Source organism: Mobula birostris, chromosome 9, assembly GCF_030028105.1.
Source record: "Mobula birostris isolate sMobBir1 chromosome 9, sMobBir1.hap1, whole genome shotgun sequence".
NCBI classification, from domain to species: domain Eukaryota; kingdom Metazoa; phylum Chordata; class Chondrichthyes; order Myliobatiformes; family Myliobatidae; genus Mobula; species Mobula birostris.
The window spans coordinates 51,647,253-51,669,513 of NC_092378.1; the positions used below are offsets into that span (position 1 = coordinate 51,647,253).

At 39.8% G+C, this 22,261-nt stretch overlaps 1 protein-coding gene across 12 annotated transcripts in view; it reads left to right on the plus strand.

Annotated features, from left to right (window-relative positions):
* The window catches only part of cnot4b (CCR4-NOT transcription complex, subunit 4b), a 173,434-nt gene that overhangs the window by 45,889 nt on the left and 105,284 nt on the right, over positions 1–22,261 (plus strand). For all 12 annotated transcript variants that reach the window (XM_072268033.1, XM_072268039.1, XM_072268035.1 and 9 more), the window contains exons 2-4: positions 10,480–10,720; positions 15,037–15,234; positions 19,526–19,612. In XM_072268033.1, the coding sequence (XP_072124134.1) occupies positions 10,547–10,720; positions 15,037–15,234; positions 19,526–19,612 (459 nt within the window). In that variant the 5' untranslated portion in view covers positions 10,480–10,546. The remainder of the gene's footprint in view (positions 1–10,479; positions 10,721–15,036; positions 15,235–19,525; positions 19,613–22,261) is intronic.

Below are 22,261 nucleotides of genomic sequence, written 5' to 3' on the forward strand. Positions count from 1 at the left end.
ATTGCCTTCATAAACCTTGGATGCATATATAAACTTGTCACTGTTTTGTATTATCCTTTGTATGCACATCTGGTTACCAGTTTTGTATGATCCCCTACATTACCTCTATTTGGGGAAGGGCCTCTACACAACTCGACCAAGTTTTATTCCTTTCTCTTAGCTCCACCCAAATAGATTCAGCTACTTGAAATTCTATGGATTTTATTTTATCCTTGAAAGAAAAAAATTTGAATTCTGATGTGACTCAGACGGAAAATAGAGATTTAACTATTTTCATTGTCAATTTAAGAGTAGGCTTTATGCAGTTTTTAAACTATCTCAAAACAAGACAAGACACTTGAATAACATGGCTGAATGCACATAGAAGGGCTGTTTAAGAACTCCTTGAGTAAGTACAAGTGCAAGTTATGATGAGCTTTTTGGTTGAGATGTTCTACCTGTGAAAAGGTTGTTTTGATTTATTCTGTGAAATTGCATCGGTGACCAAAAAAAAAATCATTGGTGCCCAATTACTTGTTAAATCTAGTTTGTAAATGTTGGAATGCATGAAACATGCTGATAAGCTTTTTTTTTAATCTTTCTATTAAACCAAATTTCAAAGATTGTGTTGGCAGTCTTTAAGACTACACCTGAATGATTAGTAACTGGTCAAAGTAAAGAAGAAACTTGGATTTTCAGTACATCTTCAGTATAATTCTTGGGCTGTTCCAAAAATTAATGAAATCAAATTGCAATAATTTTTTTGTTGATTAAGTCGATGAGACATTTGGTCAGTAATATAAGCCTCAGTGTGAAGAACCTTCGGGGATTTTGTCCAGCAACACACATCAAAGTTGCTGGTGAACGCAGCAGGCCAGGCAGCATCTCTAGGAAGAGGGTCAGTCGACATTGCAGGCCGAGACCCTCTGTCAGGACTAACTGAAGGAAGAGCTAGTAAGAGATTTGGGAGGGGGAGGGGGTGATCCAAAATGATAGGAGAAGACAGGAGGGGGAGGGATGGAGCCAAGAGCTGGACAGGTGATTGGCAAAAGGGATACGAGAGGATCATGGGACAGGAGGCCCAGGAAGAAGGAAAAGGGGGAGGGGGAAAAAACCCAGAGGATGGGCAAGGGGTATAGTCAGAGGGACAGAGGGAGAAAAAGGTGAGTGAGAGAAAGAATGTGTGTATATAAATAAATAACAGATGGGGTACGAGGGGGAGGTGGGGCATTAGCGGAAGTTAGAGAAGTCAATGTTCATGCCATCAGGTTGGAGGCTACCCAGACGGAATATAAGGTGTTGTTCCTCCAACCTGAGTGTGGCTTCATCTTTACAGTAGAGGAGGCCGTGGATAGACATGTCAGAATGGGAATGGGATGTGGAATTAAAATGTGTGGCCACTGGGAGATCCTGCTTTCTCTGGCGGACTGAGCGTAGGTGTTCAGCAAAACGTTCTCCCAGGGTCTCGGCCTGAAACGTCGACTGTACCTCTTCCTAGAGATACTGCCTGGTCTGCTGCGTTCACCAGCAACTTTGATGTGTGTTTGTGTTGCTTGAATTTCCAGCATCTGCAGAATTCCTCGTGTTAGGGATTTTGTCCAGTTGACATATTAAGCAATGCATTCAAAATGCTGGGGGAGTTCGGCAGGTCAGGTGGCTTCTCTGGAGAAGAATAAATAGTTGAGACTAGGGCCAAAGCTCTTCATTAGGATGGGAAACGGAAGGGAACAGAAACCAGAATAAGGAGGTGGGGGGACGGGAATGAGTACAAGTTGGTAGGTGGTAGGTGAAGTCAGCCGTGGGGGAAGATGGGAGGAATGAAGTTAGAAGTTGGGAGGTGACAACTGGAAGTGGCAAAGAGCTGAAAAAGGAATTTGATCGGAGAGGAGAATAGACTATTGGAGAAAGGGAAGGAGGAGGGGCATCAGAAGAAGGTGATGGGCAAGTAAGAAAAGGGGTACAAGGGGAGCTGGAATGGTAAAAGAGAGAAGGGGGGAGGGCAGAAATTACTGGAGGTTTTTTTAGAAATCAATTTTCATACTGTAAGGTTGGAGGCAACCCAGATGGAATTTGAGGTGCTGTTCCTCCAACCTGGGAGTTGACTCATCATGGCAATTGAAAAGGCCACAAACTGACAAGTCAGATGGAAATGGGAAGTAAAATTAAAAATAACCACCAGAAAATCCCACCTGTTGTGGCAAATGGAGTGAAGTACCCCAATCTACTTCAGGCATCACTGATGCAGAAGAGGCTGGACTGGGAACACTGGATACAGTAGATGACCCTGACAGAATTTCAGGTGAAACGTTGCCGCACTTGAAAGGATTGTTCAGAGCCCAGAATGGTAGAGGGGGGAAAATTAAGATTTATCACTTGTCCCTCTTGCAGAAATGAGAGCTGGGAGGGATGAATGGACAAGCAAGTCCCAGAGAGAATGAACCTTGCGGAAAGTGGGGAGAGGGGAGGGAATGATGTGTTTCTGTCCTTGACCTTTTCTATCTATTACCTCCCAGCTTCTCACTTTGTTCCCCCCTCTACCACCCACCCACTTCCCCCTCGCCTGGTCTCAGCTACCACTTGTCAGCTTATGCTCTCCCCCGCCCCCCATTCTGTATTCTGCCCCCTTTCTTTCCATTCCTGATGAAGGATCTTTGTCTGAAACATCAGCTACTTATTCCCCTCCATAGATGCTTCCTGGTCTGCAGAGTTCCTCCAGCATTTTGCGTGTGTGTGTGTGTATTACTGTGGATTTCTAGCATCAGCAGAATCGCTTGTGGTTATGATATACTGAGCAGTGGCTTGAAGTAAAATTCTATGATTATTAATCAGAATTTATAATTAAATGGGAATAAGTAGTGGGGATCTTGAATTATTTTGTATTTTTGCAATATAGATGAATCCTATAAAAATTCATATGGCAAAAAGAGAAAATAATCATCTATTATGAAAGACAAATACCTACACAAAGTGAAGTTGGTCAAATCTTGTAAATCTGACCATCTGCATCTGAGGTCTTAAAAGAAATGCTTGCGTAGTGGTCGCATTGTTAAGCAATCTTGGGTTTACTAGACTCTTGCACAAAGGTTTGAGAAATAAGAGAAACGGTCAATTTGTCTTAAAATCTGCCACTGGGAGAGTTTTGGAGCCCATTCTTTGAGGAAGTGATCAGGCACATACTAAGCCATCATATGGTTAGAATGAGTTGTCAGGGCTTATGAAAGGGAAATCCGGTTCAGCAAACTTACGGCAGTTCAACTACGTAACTGACACAGTTGAGAGAACTGCTGGTGTAGTATGTTTAAATTTCTAAAATAGGTTCAGTTAAGGTGCAAATAAATTGACCAATAGGTAAAGGGCATGTTAAAATACCGATTTATTGATGGGTTGGTTGTTACCTTAAAATGGGAAGGAAGAATAAACAGTGATTTAAGAAGCAGATAAAAATCTGCAGGTGCTGGAAATCTCAGATTTTTCAGAACAGCCAGAAATCAGTGTTCTAATTTGCAGGGATGAGGCTGGAGTGGGGTGATCAAAGCCAAAGTCTTTAAAGTGGACAAGATTGAATAGTAAGTGGAAGAGCTATGGCTCAAGTTTGTGAAGGCTTTTCAATTGTAAATCTCATGATCTCCATAGACCCAAGTAGCTGTAGTCTTTTTATGGTAGTGATAAATAGTTCATGAGCTTTGTAAGTGTGAAGTGGACCCCCACATTGATCAGTGCTGGGGGCTCAACTGTTTACATTTGAGTGTTGCTGTAGATAGCAAATTGTATAGAGAGAGGAGTCGGTAATGTAAATGCAAGTATTACAGTTCAAAATATGTTTTGTTCAGTTCAATGAGAGCAAAAAGGCAGAATATTATTTAAATAGAATGAGACCACTGAATAGTGTGTTTGGATTATAGTGTCATTGTAATAGAGAAAAATAAGTTACTATGTACATACCACAAAATAGAAGTACACATGATTGGCAAATGAATGCACAATAGTTGATGTCTTAAACATTGGGAGTGTGTCTGCATAATGGCCAATTTTGGTTTCTTTGGAGAGTATAATTATTCAGAGGGTGACCTTGTGGTGAATAATTGAGTGAGTCTTTTGGATGCTGGATAATATCTGGCTGGAACAAAGTCCTGAGAGAGCATGACAAATGCTGGTAGATATTTCCTTTGGCAGTAGAATCTGGAATGAAGGGATATTATTTTAGGGAAGTTGATTATAAGTTGTGAATCTTGTGGAATTGGGAAGCATGGGACAAGCTGTTATGTGAATCATTTTTCTTTTTTGTTATTGAATACCTCTTAGGTAAAAGAAGGGTTATGGGAAACAAACCAGAAAGTAAGGGTTACTTCTGGATCTGATCAACATGATTTTATTGAATGGTGAAGTAAACTCAAGGAGGCATGAGTAAATACTTTTCCACTATCTACATTCATTCTAAACCAGCTATGAACTATTACAAATAACCTTATGTAATTCAACATCATCAAGGATTTGTGGGTGCATTTGTATTCGAGTCTTTTTCTCAGACTTATAGGGACATATTATTCAAATAGGTAGTAATTTTTGTGATTGGTCATCCGCAGCTACGAGAAACTTGCCAACCTTTCAGTCATCACAGCTGGCTGCAGACACTGATGTACTTGAGTGGAATTCCTTTGTTGCCTTTGCTATGTGGAGACAACTCCCACCACCTCTGACTTAAATACAGTTATTCCCTCCCCAAGCATAAGACCTAGGCCAGAGGAATGGTTAACATTCACTGTTTGACCTGATGGATTGGGGCCACTGTTGTGACCAATGCTAATAATTGCTGAGCTGTGCTAAATTCCACATCTGCAGAAACAGCGAGTCAGGCATGACCTTGGCACAGTAACACTGTAGCCGGTTGTATGCCTTTAACACTCTGCACATACAGTATTAGATCAATTTTTAGATCATATCTTAAAATAAATGGGATTAAGGTCAGTTCATAATTAGTTTTAGTTTTAAGTGTGCATGAACTGCTCCATCTGTTTGATTGACATTTAAGCCAGCTCCTTACAATGAATTACTCTTCTCAGTTTCCTGGGGTTTGAATATCAGTGCTGCATCCATATTCCGGAATTTAGGATACCTCATTTATTGTGCTGCTTCCAGATTCCCAAAGATGGGGTTGTATCTCTTAGCATTATATGGGTGTTCCTGGAGCCGCAGTGCCATTCTCATCGTGTTGATGTGTCCGTACTCCTGCAAGTGCTGGTATCTTCCTCATCAGGGTGCTCTCAGGTTGCTGGAGCTAAGATGTGTGGGCCGCTGCAATGATTCTGCCTTCTCAGTGAGTTGAGCCTTTGGTGTCACTAATTTCCAAGAGGTGGCATTTCTTAGCATTGTGGCTCCCAGTGCCTTGCCTCATGTTGCAGTTTATTTTTTGTATGGCACATTTTTGGTTTCATCACATTATTTCAGTTTGTGCCTTTACTTCAGGTTTCCTTGCCAGAGTCATAGTTGTTGCTTTAGACAATGGCTGCCTTATATTTGTAAGTTTTTAAATTTTTTTGACTTATCTAGTATTTCTGGGCTGCTTTGACTCAACAGCAGCATTGGGATAAGGCTCAAAAGTAGTTGCTAATGGTTTAGTGTTTTTGCACCACGTCGTTCTGTTCAGCTCTCCTCCTGTTTATGCTGCTCACTATTTCCGATTTTTTTTTTTGTCTTGTTGTCTTTAGTTTTGAGTAAGTTTTATAGTGTGGGAAAGCTTGGGCATAAGGGTTGCAACATTTTACTGCCTGGCAGCTGAGTGTTTGCTGGCCATCCTTTCTGGAATTTCAGCAGGCAATCACTAGTAGGTAATGGTTTCATGCCTAGGTTTGCCACTTGTTTGGCACACTCTTGGTTGGCCTTTTTAAACTGTCAACTCAACTTGTGCATATGGAGAAATATGTCAAACGGATTTTGTCCATCTTTGGCTACCCTTAATTGTTCCTGTACTGATACTGTTCATACTGCTGATAGATATGCTTATGTTCATATGTTTGACATATTTTATGAGGAACATGAGGACAGCAAGATTGGATACCAATGGATTCAACATTTGGTGACAAGGATCCACGTTTTTCTGTGGGAATGGGAAGAGAGCCTCCACAGGAAGTGGTAACAAGTGTTTCCACATTCTTCGCGGAGGATTTCAGCATTATCAAGTAACCATCCACTTGAAGGACGAGGGAAAACAGCCATTGTAATCAAATGTCACATGATCTCTGCTGTTCCAATATGTTTGGCTTGAGTGGCTGTTCTTGCCATGGTTTGTTAAGATGACCTTCTCGTTCCTACCATGAGTTGTTGTTGTTATTGTTCCTTTTCACGCTCTGGTGCATTGGGCGGCATTTTTGCCTTTTTCTTAGCACTGTTGACTGCATTTTGCGGGCAGAGTTTTGCAACGCTCAAGCCAGCACAGATTTGAATTCTGGACCATTTTCCTCGAAGTCTGTTGCTGATGCCATTGCACTACCAGATGGTATCACACGTGTAAAACTCCTGAAAGAACTCTCAGAATCTTGATAAATCATGTTTGTGACTATCATGCTGCTCGGTATTCGGACACAAGCATGAAGAATGCTATTTTGTCAGGTGGTGGAAAGTTGAAATCACACAAACAATAAGATTACCATTACAGTGAAGCGTGTGAATTTTATGTGTGCCTGCTCCTCCAGGTGAAGATGTGGTAGTGATTTAATATAAGGAGTGCAAGTTGGTTCAGTAATACCTCTGTGTACTAATCATTAAGTCTTTATCTTAAATATATTCTGTGTTCATTGTTTGTTAGTGGGTTTGACTAAGTTCTGCGAGGAAATTCAAATGTTCAAGATTCAAATTTATTTATCATGTGCATATCAGAACATGCAGCAAAATATGTTTGTATTCACAAACAACTCACCCGACGATGTGCTGGGGTAGCCCGTAAGTGTCGCCACACTTTATGGCATCAACATAGCATGTCCACGATAACTGGGGTATTCATGTTCCTTGGATCAGTGGGGTTGGGGGCAGGTAATTGACTTTTAAAACTTCATTTCATTATTGTGTTGTGGATAGGACAATGAAAACTTGTACTTGTGTTGGTATCTGCATTTCTGGTGTTCCTTGTTTTAATTTTGTATTTAACGTTGCTAATTTACAATGACCTTTAAGAATAGAGTGTCTGTAAACTGAATGACTCGTTTGGTGGTATTGGCAGGCTGCCTGACATGCTTCTTATCATAAAGTTGAAACCAATCACATTTGTTGATTTAGAATTTTTTTTAAAAAAACAGTTGCTTTGAATCAGATATGCTGACTCACTGAAGTATGAACAGGAACTTGCATCAGTGGAAGTGGTTTATTTTCTGTACTACCTCTGCAAGCAAAACTAAAAATACCATGTTCCAAAAAAGGCAAGGATCCTGCATTGCATTACAGTACAGTTCCTGGTCCTATTGGGCGAAGAGGGAAAGCAAAAGTAGACTGATCAAGGTTTGTTTATTTCTCCTGATTCCGGAAATATGTGACACAACCTGTATCTTAAGCCTCACCCAGGCAAGACAAGTCTTCAAGCAGAACTACAAAAGCAGACTCCTTGATGCTGCCTAAATTCTAAAACATAATTTCATGTTTTTTTTCTCTTGCGTTGCTTCACATAAAATCATTTGTTTTGGTTACAATTCCTTCGTGATAAGGGATTAAAAGATAGTTTTTGAACACAACCTCTGCTGTAAGGTGTTTGAATCTTTATCCTTGTGACAAGTTAACCCTGAATGAGGGCTTGGCTGCAGAAAGGGGTTTTAGTTGCAATTAAGATTGGGCAGAATGCCACAGTAACTCATTATAGCTGCTGCATAGTTTTTAATGCCAAACAGGTGAATGCATTTTTTCTTAAGTTTCAAGTATGCTAAGGTCATGATAACTTTAGACTACTGTTTTAATTGGATAGCATTATGATTCTAAGTTCGTCCCCAAAAAACAAGATGCATGTACAGGCATCACCATCTGGACCTGAGAACCCTTGGTGAATTTCTCTTCACCAGCTTCTAGATAGTAGTTACGTGTTTGGTATTTTCCCTGTTTCTCTGCTTGAGGTGGGAAAGAATGGGATTCCTGCCTGGGACTAATATTAAATTGTGAAATTCACAATAAATGAGGTATTATTGTCGATAATATCACAAGCTTGTTGCATCTGGAAGCTAATGCAACTCATAGAAACATAGAGAACCTACAGCACAATACAGGCCCTTCGGCCCACAAAGCTGTGCCGAACATGACCTTACCTTAGAAATTACCTAGCATTACCCATAGCCCTGTATTTTTCTGTGCTCCATGTACCTATCCAGGAGTGTCTTAAAAGACCCTATCGTATCCACCTCCACCACCATCGCTGGCAGCCCATTCCATGCACTTGCTACTCTCTGCGTTTAAAAAAAAACTTCATGTCTTGGTTCCCATTATAAAATTGAGGATTCTAAGTTGACACGTGGAAAAAAATGTTTTTGTTGATTGGTAGGGGAAGATGTCATGAGTTAAAAGTAGTTTCTTGCAAAATGAATTCATCACGTGTTATTTTTATCCTGGCAACATGGATAGCATTGTCCAATTAATTGTATTCTATGTGCAACATATGTTTTTTCTATATTAGGGGAAGTTAACCAAGTTTATCTTTAATGAATGTTTAAGTTTCCGTGGAAACATTTGGAGAAAAGTCAAATGTTCCCAGTGTCCAGATCCATGTTCAGCCATTAAAACAAATGAATTTGTCCATCTTTTGACAACTCTGTGCATATATAATGTAAATGTTTTACCACATAATGAAGAGTAATAGATTGTGCTATGTGTTGTGTATGATACTTTGAGTATATAGCAGTAGTAGAATACAGTTATTTAATCTACAATGGGTGTCTAAAATGGAAAGATCTTATTTGACACGTACATTGAAACGCAATGAAATGTGCCATTTGAGACAAATCAAATCAAGGAGGATTGTTCTTGGCAGTTCTTGCCATACTTCTGGTGCAATGTAGCGTGCGCACGACTCAGCCCTAACCTGTGCTACTTTGGAATGTGGGAGGAAACCGGAACATTCGCAGGAAACCCCTATGGTCACGAGGACAATGTACAAACTCCTTACAGACAGCAGTGGAAATTCAACCCTGACTTTACAGCTGGCATTGTAATAGCATTATACTAACAGTTATGCTACAGTGTCGTCCAAAATAATTGACTTCTAAAATATTTATCTACTGTTTGTTTACAGGTATGAAGTAGCATTTTAAAACAGATGGTCTTAAAGTCATTGCTTGGGGAGTGCAAGAGTTGAACAGGAAAACACAACAGATTAATTTCTAACCTCCAGCCAGAATGTTGGTGCTTATTATGCAATATTTGAAGCTTTGCTTTCCAAAGATTTGCCAGTCATTTATTTTGTGCAGAATCTAAGCTTTAGTATAGTAGCCATTTAATTTTGTTTTGATACATGTTCAGTCTGAACTTTGAAGCTACTTAGAAGTGTCTGTCATATCAATAAAAGTCCAAAACAAAATGCTGGTGCTGCTCTTAGGCCAGTATCGCTAATAGAAATCTCTCAGCAGACTAATTCACTCTTCGTGAGAAAGGAGTCTGTGGTATCATGGGAAGACAATCCTTGTCGTATGTACACGATTTGTTCCATCGTTTGATAAAAGTTAAAATGCCTCTGAGATGCTAATGTTTCCAAGCTGAGACCATCCAGCTTGACGGATTGTGTAATCGTATACTTTCCCAGCTGCTTTGAACTGAGGATGCCTAAGATTAATAAGAAAGTCTCCAGACTTGTCTAATTAATCTTGGGCTCCACTCATCAATCTACCATGATAAATGAACATTTTAATATTGGAAGTGAAGTGAGACTGCATGTTGCTATGTGAAGTTATTTCTTTGAGTTCCATAGAAACCATCTGCTTAGGTGCATAATCATTCAACCCAGGCATTGTTTTTAAATGAATATGCTGTAGTATCCGAGTGAAATATTAGTGGCTGCACTTTTGTTCTCAAGATTTCTATGATAGGAGTATCTTGGCTTCCTAGATTACAGAACAGTAACTCCTCCTAATTTGAAATGGTGTACTTGGTGAAACAAATTCCACACATGAAAGTCTAGAAAGTGAGGATTTATCTCTGAATTATCAAGCTGAAAATACCACCTTTTGTGGTAGACAGAACAAAAGTACTTGACATTTAATTATATTAAAAGCATTTGACTTTTAGTTTCATGGGTTGTTGTATTGAAGTCCATTGACAGATTTGGGCTCTGATTGCTATTTTGCAAATGTGCAAGGATGAGTTAAGCCACAGTACCATTTATAAAACTAGTTAAATGGGTTATGTGGTACTTAAACGGCTCTTCACATTGATGTGTGATTCAAGCTGTGTATTGTAATTGGTTTCTAACTTTTTTTTAACATGGGTAATTGTGAAAGCATGCTTCTGAAACACTTTTTTTCTGTGTTGGTTATTCAGCCTTGAAACATACTCAGATTTGCACAGTTTCATTGGTGAGAAGTTGAAAATCCTGTGAACACTGGAGATGTCTCGCAGCCCTGACACGAAAGAGGACCCTGTTGAATGCCCACTTTGCATGGAGCCTCTTGAAATTGATGACATCAACTTCTTCCCTTGCACCTGTGGCTACCAGATTTGTCGTTTCTGTTGGCACCGTATACGCACAGACGAAAACGGCCTCTGTCCAGCCTGCAGAAAAGTAAGCTTATTTAATAAAAGCTATGAACCAAGCATTGCAATGAGAAATACTGATTGTGCTTGTACTATTATGTCTTTATATATCTAGCATGTTTGATTATGGATTAAAAAGGCACTCAGTGGAAGGTGGGAAGTGAAAGCCCAGTGAGGAGGCAGTGGCTGCTGGTGTCCTATTACAGATGACCCTGAGCCTTGATTGATTTGGGACTACAGTGATAATATGGTTGTCATTTCAGAACAAGTATCTTTGGCAAATGCAAATTTATTCCCAATCCATACAGTGGAGTTATGGAAATAAACCTACTTTCAAACAAAGGGCAATGGTGAAGATGGAAACAGAAAACAAAATTGTTTGCGTATTTAAAGGACACCACTTGGCCCTTAGCCAATCTGCCTTACAAAGGGCTTCATCATAGATTATAAACTGAAATCCCATAGTTAGACCAAGATAATTTGGATCAGCCAACAAGATTAAAGTTCACCCACAATATAAATTCATTATCAAAGTACATGTATGTCACCATGTACATCCCTGAGACTTGTTTAGATCATAAGACATAGTAACAGAATTAGGCCATCTGACCATCGAGTCTACTCCGCCATTTAATCATGGCTGATCCTTTTTTAATCTCCTCCTCAACCCCAGTTCCCGGTCTTCCCCCCGTAACCTTTGATGCCAAGTCCAATCAAGAATCTATCAATCTCTGCCTTAAATACACCCAACGACCTGGCCTCCACAGCTGCATATGGCAACAAATTCCACAGATTCACCACCCTTTGGCTAAAGAAATTTCTCTGTATCTCTGTTTTGAAAGGGCGCCCTTCTATCCTGAGGCTGTGCCCTCTTGTCCTAGACTCTCCCGCCATGGGAAACATCCTTACCACATCTACTCTGTCTAGGCCTTTCAACATTCAAAAGGTATCAATGAGATCCCCCCTCCCCCTGCTGAATTCCAGCGAGTACAGACCCAGAGCCATCAAACATTCCTCGTCTGATAACCCTTTCATTCCTGGAATTATCCTTGTAACCCTCCTCTGTATCCTTTCCAATGCCAGCTGCTAAGATGAGAGGCCCAAAACTGTTCACAATACTCAAGGTGAGGCCTCATTATCACATCCTTGCTCTTGTATTCTAGACCTCTTGAAATGAAAGCTAACTTGGCATTTGCCTTCCTCACCACCAACTCAACCTGCAAGTTGACATTCAGGGTGTTCTGCACAAGGACTCCCAAGTCCCTCTGCATCTCAAATTCCTGGATTTTCTCCCCATTTAGAAAATAGTTCACATGTTTATTTCTACTGCCAAAGTGCATGACCATGCATTTTCCAAGATTGCATTTCATTTGCCACTTTCTATCTATCTATTCCATCATCTAAATCATTGGTAGACAGCATACAAAATAGTCCCAACACTGACTCCTGCAGAACACCACTAGTCACTGGCAGCCAACCAGAAAAGCATCATTTTATTCCCACTCGCTGCCTCCTACCAATCAGCGAAAGCTCTAACCATGTTAGTAACTTTCCTGTAATTACCATAGGCTCTTAACTTGTTAAGCAGTCTCGTGAGGCACCTTGTTAAAGGCCTTCTGAAAGTCCAAATATACAACATCCACTGCAGCCCCTTTATCTATCCTACTTGTAATCTCCTCAAAGAATTCCAACAGATTCGGCAGGCAGGATTTTCCCTGAAGGAATCCATGCTGACTTTGTACTATTTTGTCCTGTATCACCAAGTATTCCATCACCTCACCCTTAACAATTGACTACCAACCACTGAGGTTAGACTAACTGGTCTGTAATTTCCTTTCTGCTGCCTTTCTCCTTTCTTAAAGAGTGGAGTGACGTTTGCAATTTTCCAGTCCTCTGGCACCTTGCCAGAGTCCAATGATTTTTGAAAGATTTCTAATGCCACCACAATCTCTAATGCTATCTCTTTCAGAACCCTAGGGTGCAGTTCCTCTGGTCTGGATGACTTATGTACTTTTAGGTCTTTTAGCTTTTTGAGCACCTTCTCTCTTGTAACAGTAACTGCACCAACTTCTCTTCCTTCACACACTACAACATCAGGCATACTGCTAGTGTCTTCCACAGTGAAGACTGATGCAAAATAGTAATTTAGTTCAGCAGCCATCTCCTAGTCCCTCGTTATTATTTCTCATGCCTCATTTTCTATCGGTCCTATATCCACTCTCAGTTCTCTTTTACATTTAACATACTTGAAACACTTTTACTATCCACTTTGAAATTATTTGCTAGCTTGCTTTCATATTTCATCTTCTCCATTTTAATGTTTTTTTTAGTTGCTATCTGTAGGCTTTAAAAAATTTTCCAATCATTTATCTTCCCACTATTTTTTGCTTTGTTGTATGCTTTTACAATAGCTTTGATTTCCCTTGTCAGCCATGGTTGTACTATTTTACCACTTGAGTACAGGTGCATATTCCTTTATCCAAAATTCTGAAATCCAAAAAGCTTGGAAAACCCAAGTTTCTTTTTGCTGACAGCTGACGTCACTCAGGTGTGACGTGGCAGCACTAGCAGAGGCCACCAGACATCAGTGGTAGCTCAGCGCTCATACTGGTTACACGTGCATTTGCTGTTCGCTGATATTTTGTGTTCACTGTTGACTTTGTGTTTAATTTCACTGTGAAAATATCAAAAAGAGCTGCAGATACCCCTATGGGTAACAATGAGAAAAAGAGAAGGAATCTTCTCTATCAATAACGCAGAAAGTGGAGTTATTGCAGAAGCTTGATCATGGTGTGTCTGTGCGGCGTCTTACTGAAGAAAATAGTGTCAGAACTACCACTGTATATGATTTAAATAAACAGAAAGACAAGTTACTGAAGTTTTATAGTGACAGTGACATTCTACATTTATTCCAATAAGTCATTTACCATGTGTTTGATTTGATTCGGTTCATTTGAAGCTGTATATTTTTATGTTTTATTGAATGTTTTCGTTGGAAATAAAATTTCTTCTTGTCATTATTCCCTAAACAAGACAGTATAACAATTATTTACATAGCATTTACATTGTATTAGGTATTATAAGTAATCTAGAGATGATTTAAGGTATATGGGAGGATGTGCATAGGTTTGGTGTGCTGCTGGGTCTTACAGTCCACTGCACTGAGACAGGTTAAATAAGGGACTTGAGCGTATGTGTTTTTTGGTATGGGGTGGGGGGGGGGGGGGGGTCTGAAATCCGAAAAATTTTGAATTCCAAAATGCTACTGGCCCCAAGGATTTTAGATAAGGGATTGTCGACCTGTATTTCTTTATTGTTGTAATACACATGTCCTGCCCCTTCCTAATTTTTCCGAGAAGCGTACACCATTGCTGCTCTGCTGACATTCCTGCCAGCAGCTCATTCCAATTTACTTTGGCCAGTTCCTCTCTCATACAACTGTAATTTCCCATACTCCAGTGAAATACTGCTACATCAGACTTTACTTTCTCCCTATCAAATTTCAAGTTGAACAGAATCATATTGTGATCACTGGTTCCTAAGGGTTCTTTTACCTTAAGCTCCCTAATTATGACAAATGTTTCCTTGTGATACCAGACACATCAGCCTTCCCCTTTTAGTCAGGCATCTATTATAGCGAAAGGGCAAGATTCACCTGCATATCAGTCAATCTTATTATTGGCAAATTAACTCTACCATTTGATCATGGATAACTGTGTTCTGCAATTTGGCACACATACATAGGTTGCACGCTGTTAGTCGTCGCATGCCAAACGTGTCAGAGTTCATAAGAAGACACAAATTCCTTTCCCTTTGCTGAGGAATAGACCCAAGTAATTATCTTCAAAGATGTAGTGAGCCCTGGATCCAGTGTGCAATTCTAGCATTGCTGTAACTCAAAATAATTAGCTGTATAAATAGTATTGCTCTGAGCATTGACTCGGCAATAAAGATTCACAATATTGTCTTGATCCCATAATTTAAATGTTTTGTACTCCTTGCCTTGTCCACTGGTTACACTGCCAGTGTAAGCTGGGTATTTTCTCCTTGTCCAACAAATTCACTATTTATCTTTGGAGTTCATCTTCATTTGTGTCATAATCCTAGATGTGTTTTGTCATCGGGTTCAGGGGTGGATAGAGGAATCAAACAGAAGGTTTCAACTTAAGTCAAGAGTTTATACAAGCTTGATATTTCGAGTGGGTGTCCCTATGCAGAATGTGTTTAGATGGATGTTAAATGTTCTGTGGCTCCAAAAGTCTCAAATTTATCAGAAGCTTATATTTTTCATCTTTCATCATTTAACCAGTATTCCTGTTTCCTTCTGTTTACCCCCTCCCCCAGCCCTACCCTGAAGATCCTGCAGTTTATAAACCGCTTTCTCAAGAGGAGTTACAGAGGATAAAAAATGAGAAGAAACAGAAACAGAATGAGCGGAAACAGAAAATCTCAGAGAACCGCAAGCATTTGGCCAGTGTACGTGTTGTACAGAAGAATCTAGTTTTTGTTGTTGGTCTATCACAGAGGCTTGCAGATCCAGAGGTGAGCCGGTGCTTTGAGTTTATGTTGTATCTTTTGCAACTTTGGGCTATTTCTAAGGTCCTTAATATTAAACTAAGTATTTTTCAAATAAAATCAGTGTGGGAAGCTGAACAGCAAATTTGCCCAAAACAACTAGCAAGGGATATGATTAGAGAGTAGATTAGTTCAGATGTTAGGGATAACCATTGATCATGAAACCACGGCATGTTAAAATACCTTGAAAAAGTATTCAGCCCTCACAACTATTTTCACATTTTAGTGTCTTATTTTCTAGATTTAAACTATATTGAAGTAGGATTTTTGAGTTGATCTGTAAAACATTATGCATCGTGTCAAATCAACAGAAGAATTCCAACACCTGTCAACAATTTACTAAAAATTTAAAAACAAAATTGAGGCTGAAAAAATATTCATCCCCTCTGTAATTACTAAGCTAACTTTCATCAGGTGCCATACTGTATATTACCTTACCATCTTACCCAATTGATGTAGAGAATTGGAGGATCAGCTGTTTTCAATGAATTCATAAGAATAAATACCCGCTTCCTTTGTAAGGTCCAACAATATGGTAGACTTTCAACAGACCAAACCAAAATGAAGACAAAAAAGTATTCAAAACAAGTCAGGGAAATGATAATAGAGAGGCACAACTACTCTGAGTAAAAAAAAACAAACGTTGTTTGAGAAATTCTTTGGAAGAGGTGGTAGGGAACATAAAAGGCCTAACAATGATGATAACACAGAGACAGCTGAGGCCGAGACTGCAAAAAAAAAAGCTTCCTTCAACAGAAAATACGAGTCATACATAAAATATAGCTTTATTGAGACCAGTGACTCACACGCTCCAAGCCCCCGTGTGTGATATGTGGAGACAAGCTGTCTAACGAGGCATTGAAGCCCTCAAAACTGCTTCGGCACCCTGCACTTAAAGACAAACCTGTTGAGTTTTTTGAGCAGAAAAAAACATGAGCAAGCAGGACAGAAGCAAGTGCTGAGAGCCACCACCTCCACAAATGCTGCTGCTCTGAGAGCGTCGTACTTAGTGGCTAGCTGTATTGCTAAGGCTAAGAAGCCTTTCACTGTTGGTGAAGAATTGATTCTGCCTGCTGCCAAGGACATGTGCCGTGAACTGTTGGGAGAAACTGCAGCTAACAAGATGGCACAGGTTTCTCTTTCAGCTACCACAGTTTCAAGGAGAATTGATGACATAGCGGAGGACATCGAAGCCCAGCTGTTGGAATGGCTTAACGAGTCACCATGGTATGCTATCCAGGTCGACAAGTCTACCGATGTCGATAACAAGGCAATACTGCTGCTTATGTGCAATATATATTTCAAGACGATGTGCACGAGGATATGTTGTGTGCATTGCCGCTGCCAACTAACACAACTGGGGCAGAACTATTCAGTCTCAGAATGACTACATGTCAGGCAAACTGGTCTGGTCATTCTGTGTTGGAATATGCACAGACAGGGCTACAGCTATGACTGGGCGGCTGTCTGGTTTTACTGCCTGAGTCAAGGAGGTTGCTCCTGAGTGCTGCTAGTCTACACACTGTGTCATACACAGGGAAATGCTGGCTAGCCAAAAAATGATTTTAACAGCGTATTGAGTGACGTTGTTGAAGTTATCAATCATATCAAAGCAAAAGCCCTTAACTCGCGTCTGTTTGAGTAGCTTTGCAAGGAAATGGATGCAGAGCATAAATGCCTTCTCTTACACACTGAAGTCAGGTGGCTATCAAGGAGGAGAGCCCTGGCCAGAGTTTTTGAGTTAAGAGAGCAGCTACAGAGATTTATTTCAGGAAAAAGTCACCACTGGCAGCACACTTTAGTGACGAGGAGTGGATAGCAAAACTCGCTTATCTGTGTGACATCTTACATACAAAAAAAAAACCTGCTCAATGAACTCAATTTGTCACTTCAGGGGAGAATGACAACTGTCTTCAAGTTGGCAGATAAAGTGTCTGCTTTCAAAGCCAAACTGGAACTGTGGGGATGGTGAGTGGACAAGGGCATATTTGATATGTTCCCAACATTAGCTGGGATTTTGGGAGATACTGAGGCTGCACCGTCCTTCTCACAGCTGGTGCGCGATCATCTATCTTTGCTGTCGACAGAATTTGAGTGTTACTTCCCAATTGCAAATGACCCAAGACGTTCAGAGGAATGGGTCCGTGACCCATTTGTGAATGTTCCCAGTGAATCATCCATGTCAGCATGGGAAGAAGATCAACTCCTCGAGCTTGCGGATGACAGTGGGCTGAAAAGTATGTTTGGCATAACATCTCTGCCGGCATTCTGGATCAAAGTCAAGGCTGAATATCCTGAGATAGCCACGAAAGCACTGAAGATGTTGCTTCCATTTCCAACATCATATCTCTGCGAAGCGGGGCTTTCTGCAATGAATGCAACGAAAACTAAATTGCGGAATAGACTGGACATAAGGAACCCCCTTCGAGTATCGCTGTCTCCCGTCACCCCTCGATAGGACCGTCTTGTTGCAGGAAAACAAGCCCAGGGCTCCCACTCATTCAGCGATATTGGTGTGTTGCAATGATTTTATATGTTCATATGAGGAAAATGTGCGCTGTGTTTAATATCCAAACGTTACTTAAAATGTTACGTTGCTAGTGACTTATAATTCTCACTATATTCATGGGAGGAAAATATGCGGTGTGTTTAATATTAAATTCGTTAGGTAAACCTTTTAGAAATGAAATTGAGTGTATTAGCCACTTATAAGTGACTTATAGTTGAGTTATCACCTATATTCCGGTTGTGATTAACCCCCTGCCCGTTCTCCCCTCCCCCCCCCCCCCCCCCCCCCCCCCCCGTTGACCAGTCTGCAAGAATATTGTCAATTTTAAACCAGTCCGCGGTGCAAAAAAGTTTGGGGACCCCTGATCTAGAAGATACTGTAAGGAGTGTGGAACAAGATCTGGTGGTTAGATAAGACTAAAGTAGAATTGTTTGGCCTCAATGCTAAGTGGTATGTGTGATGTAAATCTAATTTTGTGCATCAGCCAGGTAACACCTTCCTAATGTAAAGTGTGCTATAGGGATCTAGCCAGAATTGATAGAAAGATGAATGCTGTTAAATACACAGAGATCCTGCTAGCCTCTACCAGAGAGCTTAAACTGGGGGGGGGGGGGGGGGGGGGAGAGGGGGGGTTGGTTTGTCTTTGAGCAAGACAATGACCCAAAACACACTGCCCAAGCAACCATGGAGTGGCTTCAAATGAAGAAAATTAATGTCCCTGAGCGGCCCAGTCAGAGTTCTGACCTTAACTGGATCGAGCATCTCTGACAAGAACTCGAAATTACTGTACACTACCGCTCCCCACCTAACCTGGCACAGCTTGAGCGATCGCCATCACATTGTGCAAATGAAATAGAGACTTATCCAAAAAGACAGCTGGTGTAAGAGGTGGTTCAACTGTGTACTGAGCAAAGGGGAGGAATATTTTTCAACTGCTGACATTAGTTTTTGATTTGTTTTTAGTTTATCATGCTTAGCCATTTCCCCCTTTTTTTTTGGGTGGGGGTTGGTCTCCATTGTGAAATAAGGAACATCTGATTCACAAATAAAAATTCTCAGCTAAATTGATCAAAATCCCTAGTTGTAATACTCATTTATGTGAACAAAGGATTGGGGGCTGAATACTTTTACAAGGCACTGTACATAGATGCCAAGTTCTAAACTCTTTCTGAGTATGATTTACAACAGGCCAATAGTACAGTTACTCATTAAAAAAAATTGTATATCAGCTTAGTACCAGAGATGTTTTGGTTGCAGACACATCAGCTTTTTCAGTAACATCTTTTAAGTTGCTTTCTACAAATTGTTTATTTTGACTACCTTTTGAAAGTTCTTCACTCCAAGAACTTGAAATTGATTGCAAGACTGTCTTGAGTGTAAATATCTTCCTACATAATTGTCTCTGAAAGCATTCAGGATTGTTATACCAAAAGTCATAAACCGGAAGAAACATTCAACTTGGGGCAGTCCAAAGAAGCCAACTTTCATCATTTTGGCTCTTTTGCTAACCCCTTTGAAATAGTTCATCTAGGCAATGTTTTGTTGAGATATCTGTCCAAACCCACTTGGTGTAGGAAGCTGTGACTATTACAGTTAGTATTGCTAAATTGCAGATAATTCCTCATTTAGTTGAACTTTATTGCTGAAATAATTGGTTTTGAACTCTTGTTTAAAATGTTGAATGAATCATGGATATTGAATTGAATCACCATCTGTATATTCATGTATATATATTTTTTTAACAACCAGGTTTTAAAACGGCCAGAATATTTTGGGAAGTTTGGTAAAATACATAAAGTTGTTATCAACAACAGCACATCATATGCAGGTTCGCAGGTAAGGTTACACCAGCTAATGGCTCATTTCTTAGTTGATTTTCCCTTTCGTTTTACTTCATTTACTATTTGGAATGCTAGGACAGGGCTATAAGCCTCCTTTGTCTTCTCTGCCAGAAATGACTTTTTAAAAAAAAAAATCATCAAATGCATGCCTGCCTATCATGGATTACTTGTACTTAAAGGGGCATAATAGCATTTTTTTGTATTTTGTTATGCAGATATCTGTACTTGCCCTCGCTCTTCTAGGCTGAAATGGCATATAAAAGTGCTAATCTAGACTTGCATTGATCACTGAGCATATTTAGGAAATGAGTGGATTAAAACATCATTGCTTTAATCATGGGGATTAAACCAGTAATAATTTATTGTACATGTAGATAATTATGACACAATGATACAGCACGCATTGTACATTGTGTTAAGTTTCAATTCGTTTGATATGAAGGAACAGGTCTCTTTTGCCAGTCTTAAACACTTTTTCAACATAAAATCTTGCTTTGCATTGAATTTCAGATTTGATCAACGGGTGTTGAGGGTGCCTTATTTTATCAACAGGTGTACGAAAACTAGGGAATTATAATCCAATCTAAAGAATATATTTCAAACATCTGAGTGAGAGAGAAAGATAACTAAGGACTGCACATTTCAAGTTCCTTGAAAAGATCTATTTAAGGGATTGAATTAATGTGCTAAGACTTGATTAGAGGTGAGAGAAGCATAGCATGGTAGCTTGAAATGTAGAAACATTTGAAAATTGGTGAAGGATTGATATGAGATTGAAAATTTGAGATTATATGGGAAAGGAAATAAACTGAAGATCGAACAATTTGCAAACAATCAGCACAAAGTAGGCTGCTCTTTGTGGCAGAAGCAGATCTCTGAAGTTTTGTAACAAAAATTAAGGATCCTGCAAGAAAGGGGTAAAAAGTTGTATGGTACAAAATTAAGTAAAGAAAGGGAAGCACAGTGACAGAGATCTTCATACTGTTGGGAACCAAAGTTCCCCAAGAAATTATGTGAAGCCACTGTTATTTATTATATCTAAGCTTGATGCGCATAAATAGTGAACTTTGTATGTGACCCAAGATCTGAAAAAGTAGTGAGTGAGCAGTGACGGCAATGGTAATATGTTTAAAGAGACATGGGCAAAGTTACAATGTGCAGGCACCAGGTAAATGAAGGACACAAAGCTTGGTCAGGTGATTGCATTTTGGTAGCAAGAAATTATAGCTTTAAATTTACTTATCTTATGGCAAGATTTTAGTCAGTTAATCTTTTTTGAATCTTAAGGGTTATTAATTTTGTCCTTAAAGGCAATATCAATATTAAACTGAGTTCATAAAGTAACACAAATGACTTTTATTACCTTCTTAATCCACTTCGTAGATGGCCAGAAAATGTAGTGCAGGTGGTTATTAAGTCTATGCAGGTTTCCCAAGACAGAACTCTCAGTCATTACCCTGCTGCTTGTTCTCCACAGATGTGAAAATTATTCTCCTTCAAGTGCCTGTGCAGTTTGCTTTTCAAGGTGGTGTCGGTGCTAACAGCCTTGGAGGCAGTAAATCGTAGATCTTAACTCAGTCTTTTTGATGACATATTTAAATCGGAGGACTTTCTTGAGCAGCTTTGCTCCATAAAACCATCTGTCATGATTTTAATGCTCTAATATTTTTACAGTCAATATTCTTTACTCTAAGAAGAGCTTCTCCATTGTATTTTTAGGTGAAATCCCTGAACTCTGAAAGCATGGTAATAAATCTCTTCTGCACTCTCTTGGACTTGGAAATGCTTTTCAAAATTTGATCAGAATTGGGCACAGCACTGCAATTGTTGCCTACCAAGTGTTTTGTAGAGATTGAACATAATTATTTTACCCTATGCCTCTATAAATCCCAGGAATTCATGTGTTTCATGAAGCACTTGTTCAGCATGCCTGCAAATTTCAAGGATCACTGTGTATGTTTATTCACTTCCTATGTTCACGCAAGGCCTTTGGAATTTTGCTGTTTACTCAATTTTCTTGCATTATTTTTACCCAAATGTTTCATTCTTTGTGTTAAATTCTATCTGCCACTAACAGAACTGTGGAAAAGTCTTCGATATTTGGAGATATACATATACCTAAGACATTTGCACAGTACTGTAGTAATTTTATGTATTGCACTGTACTGCTGGCGCAAAAAATAAACAAATCGATGTGTGAGTGATGATAAACCTGATTCTGGTATGGATCTCTATTGTGGACTGGGTGGGAAGGTTCAAATGATTCAATTTAATAAAAGTGAAGTATGCAGTATACAACCTGAAATTCTTAATCTTCACAGACATCCACGAAACAAAAAACCCATAGAATGAATGTTAGAAATACCAGAACCCAGAAACACCCCTCCCCAATGCACAAGCAGCAACAGAAGCATCAACCCTCACCATGCAAGCAATACCAAAATCCCCCAAAGAGACTAGTAGTTCATAAGCCAGCACTTCAGTATCTCAGTCTCTCCCCCACCCCCATCGAGGGAGAGAAAGGTTGCTTGTGCAATGATGATTCGCTGTTCCAATATTACAATCTTCCATGTCACTTCTCCAAGCCCCCTAACTCGAGGACTGACAGGCTGTCACTGATCATGTATGTGTGTATATGTATACA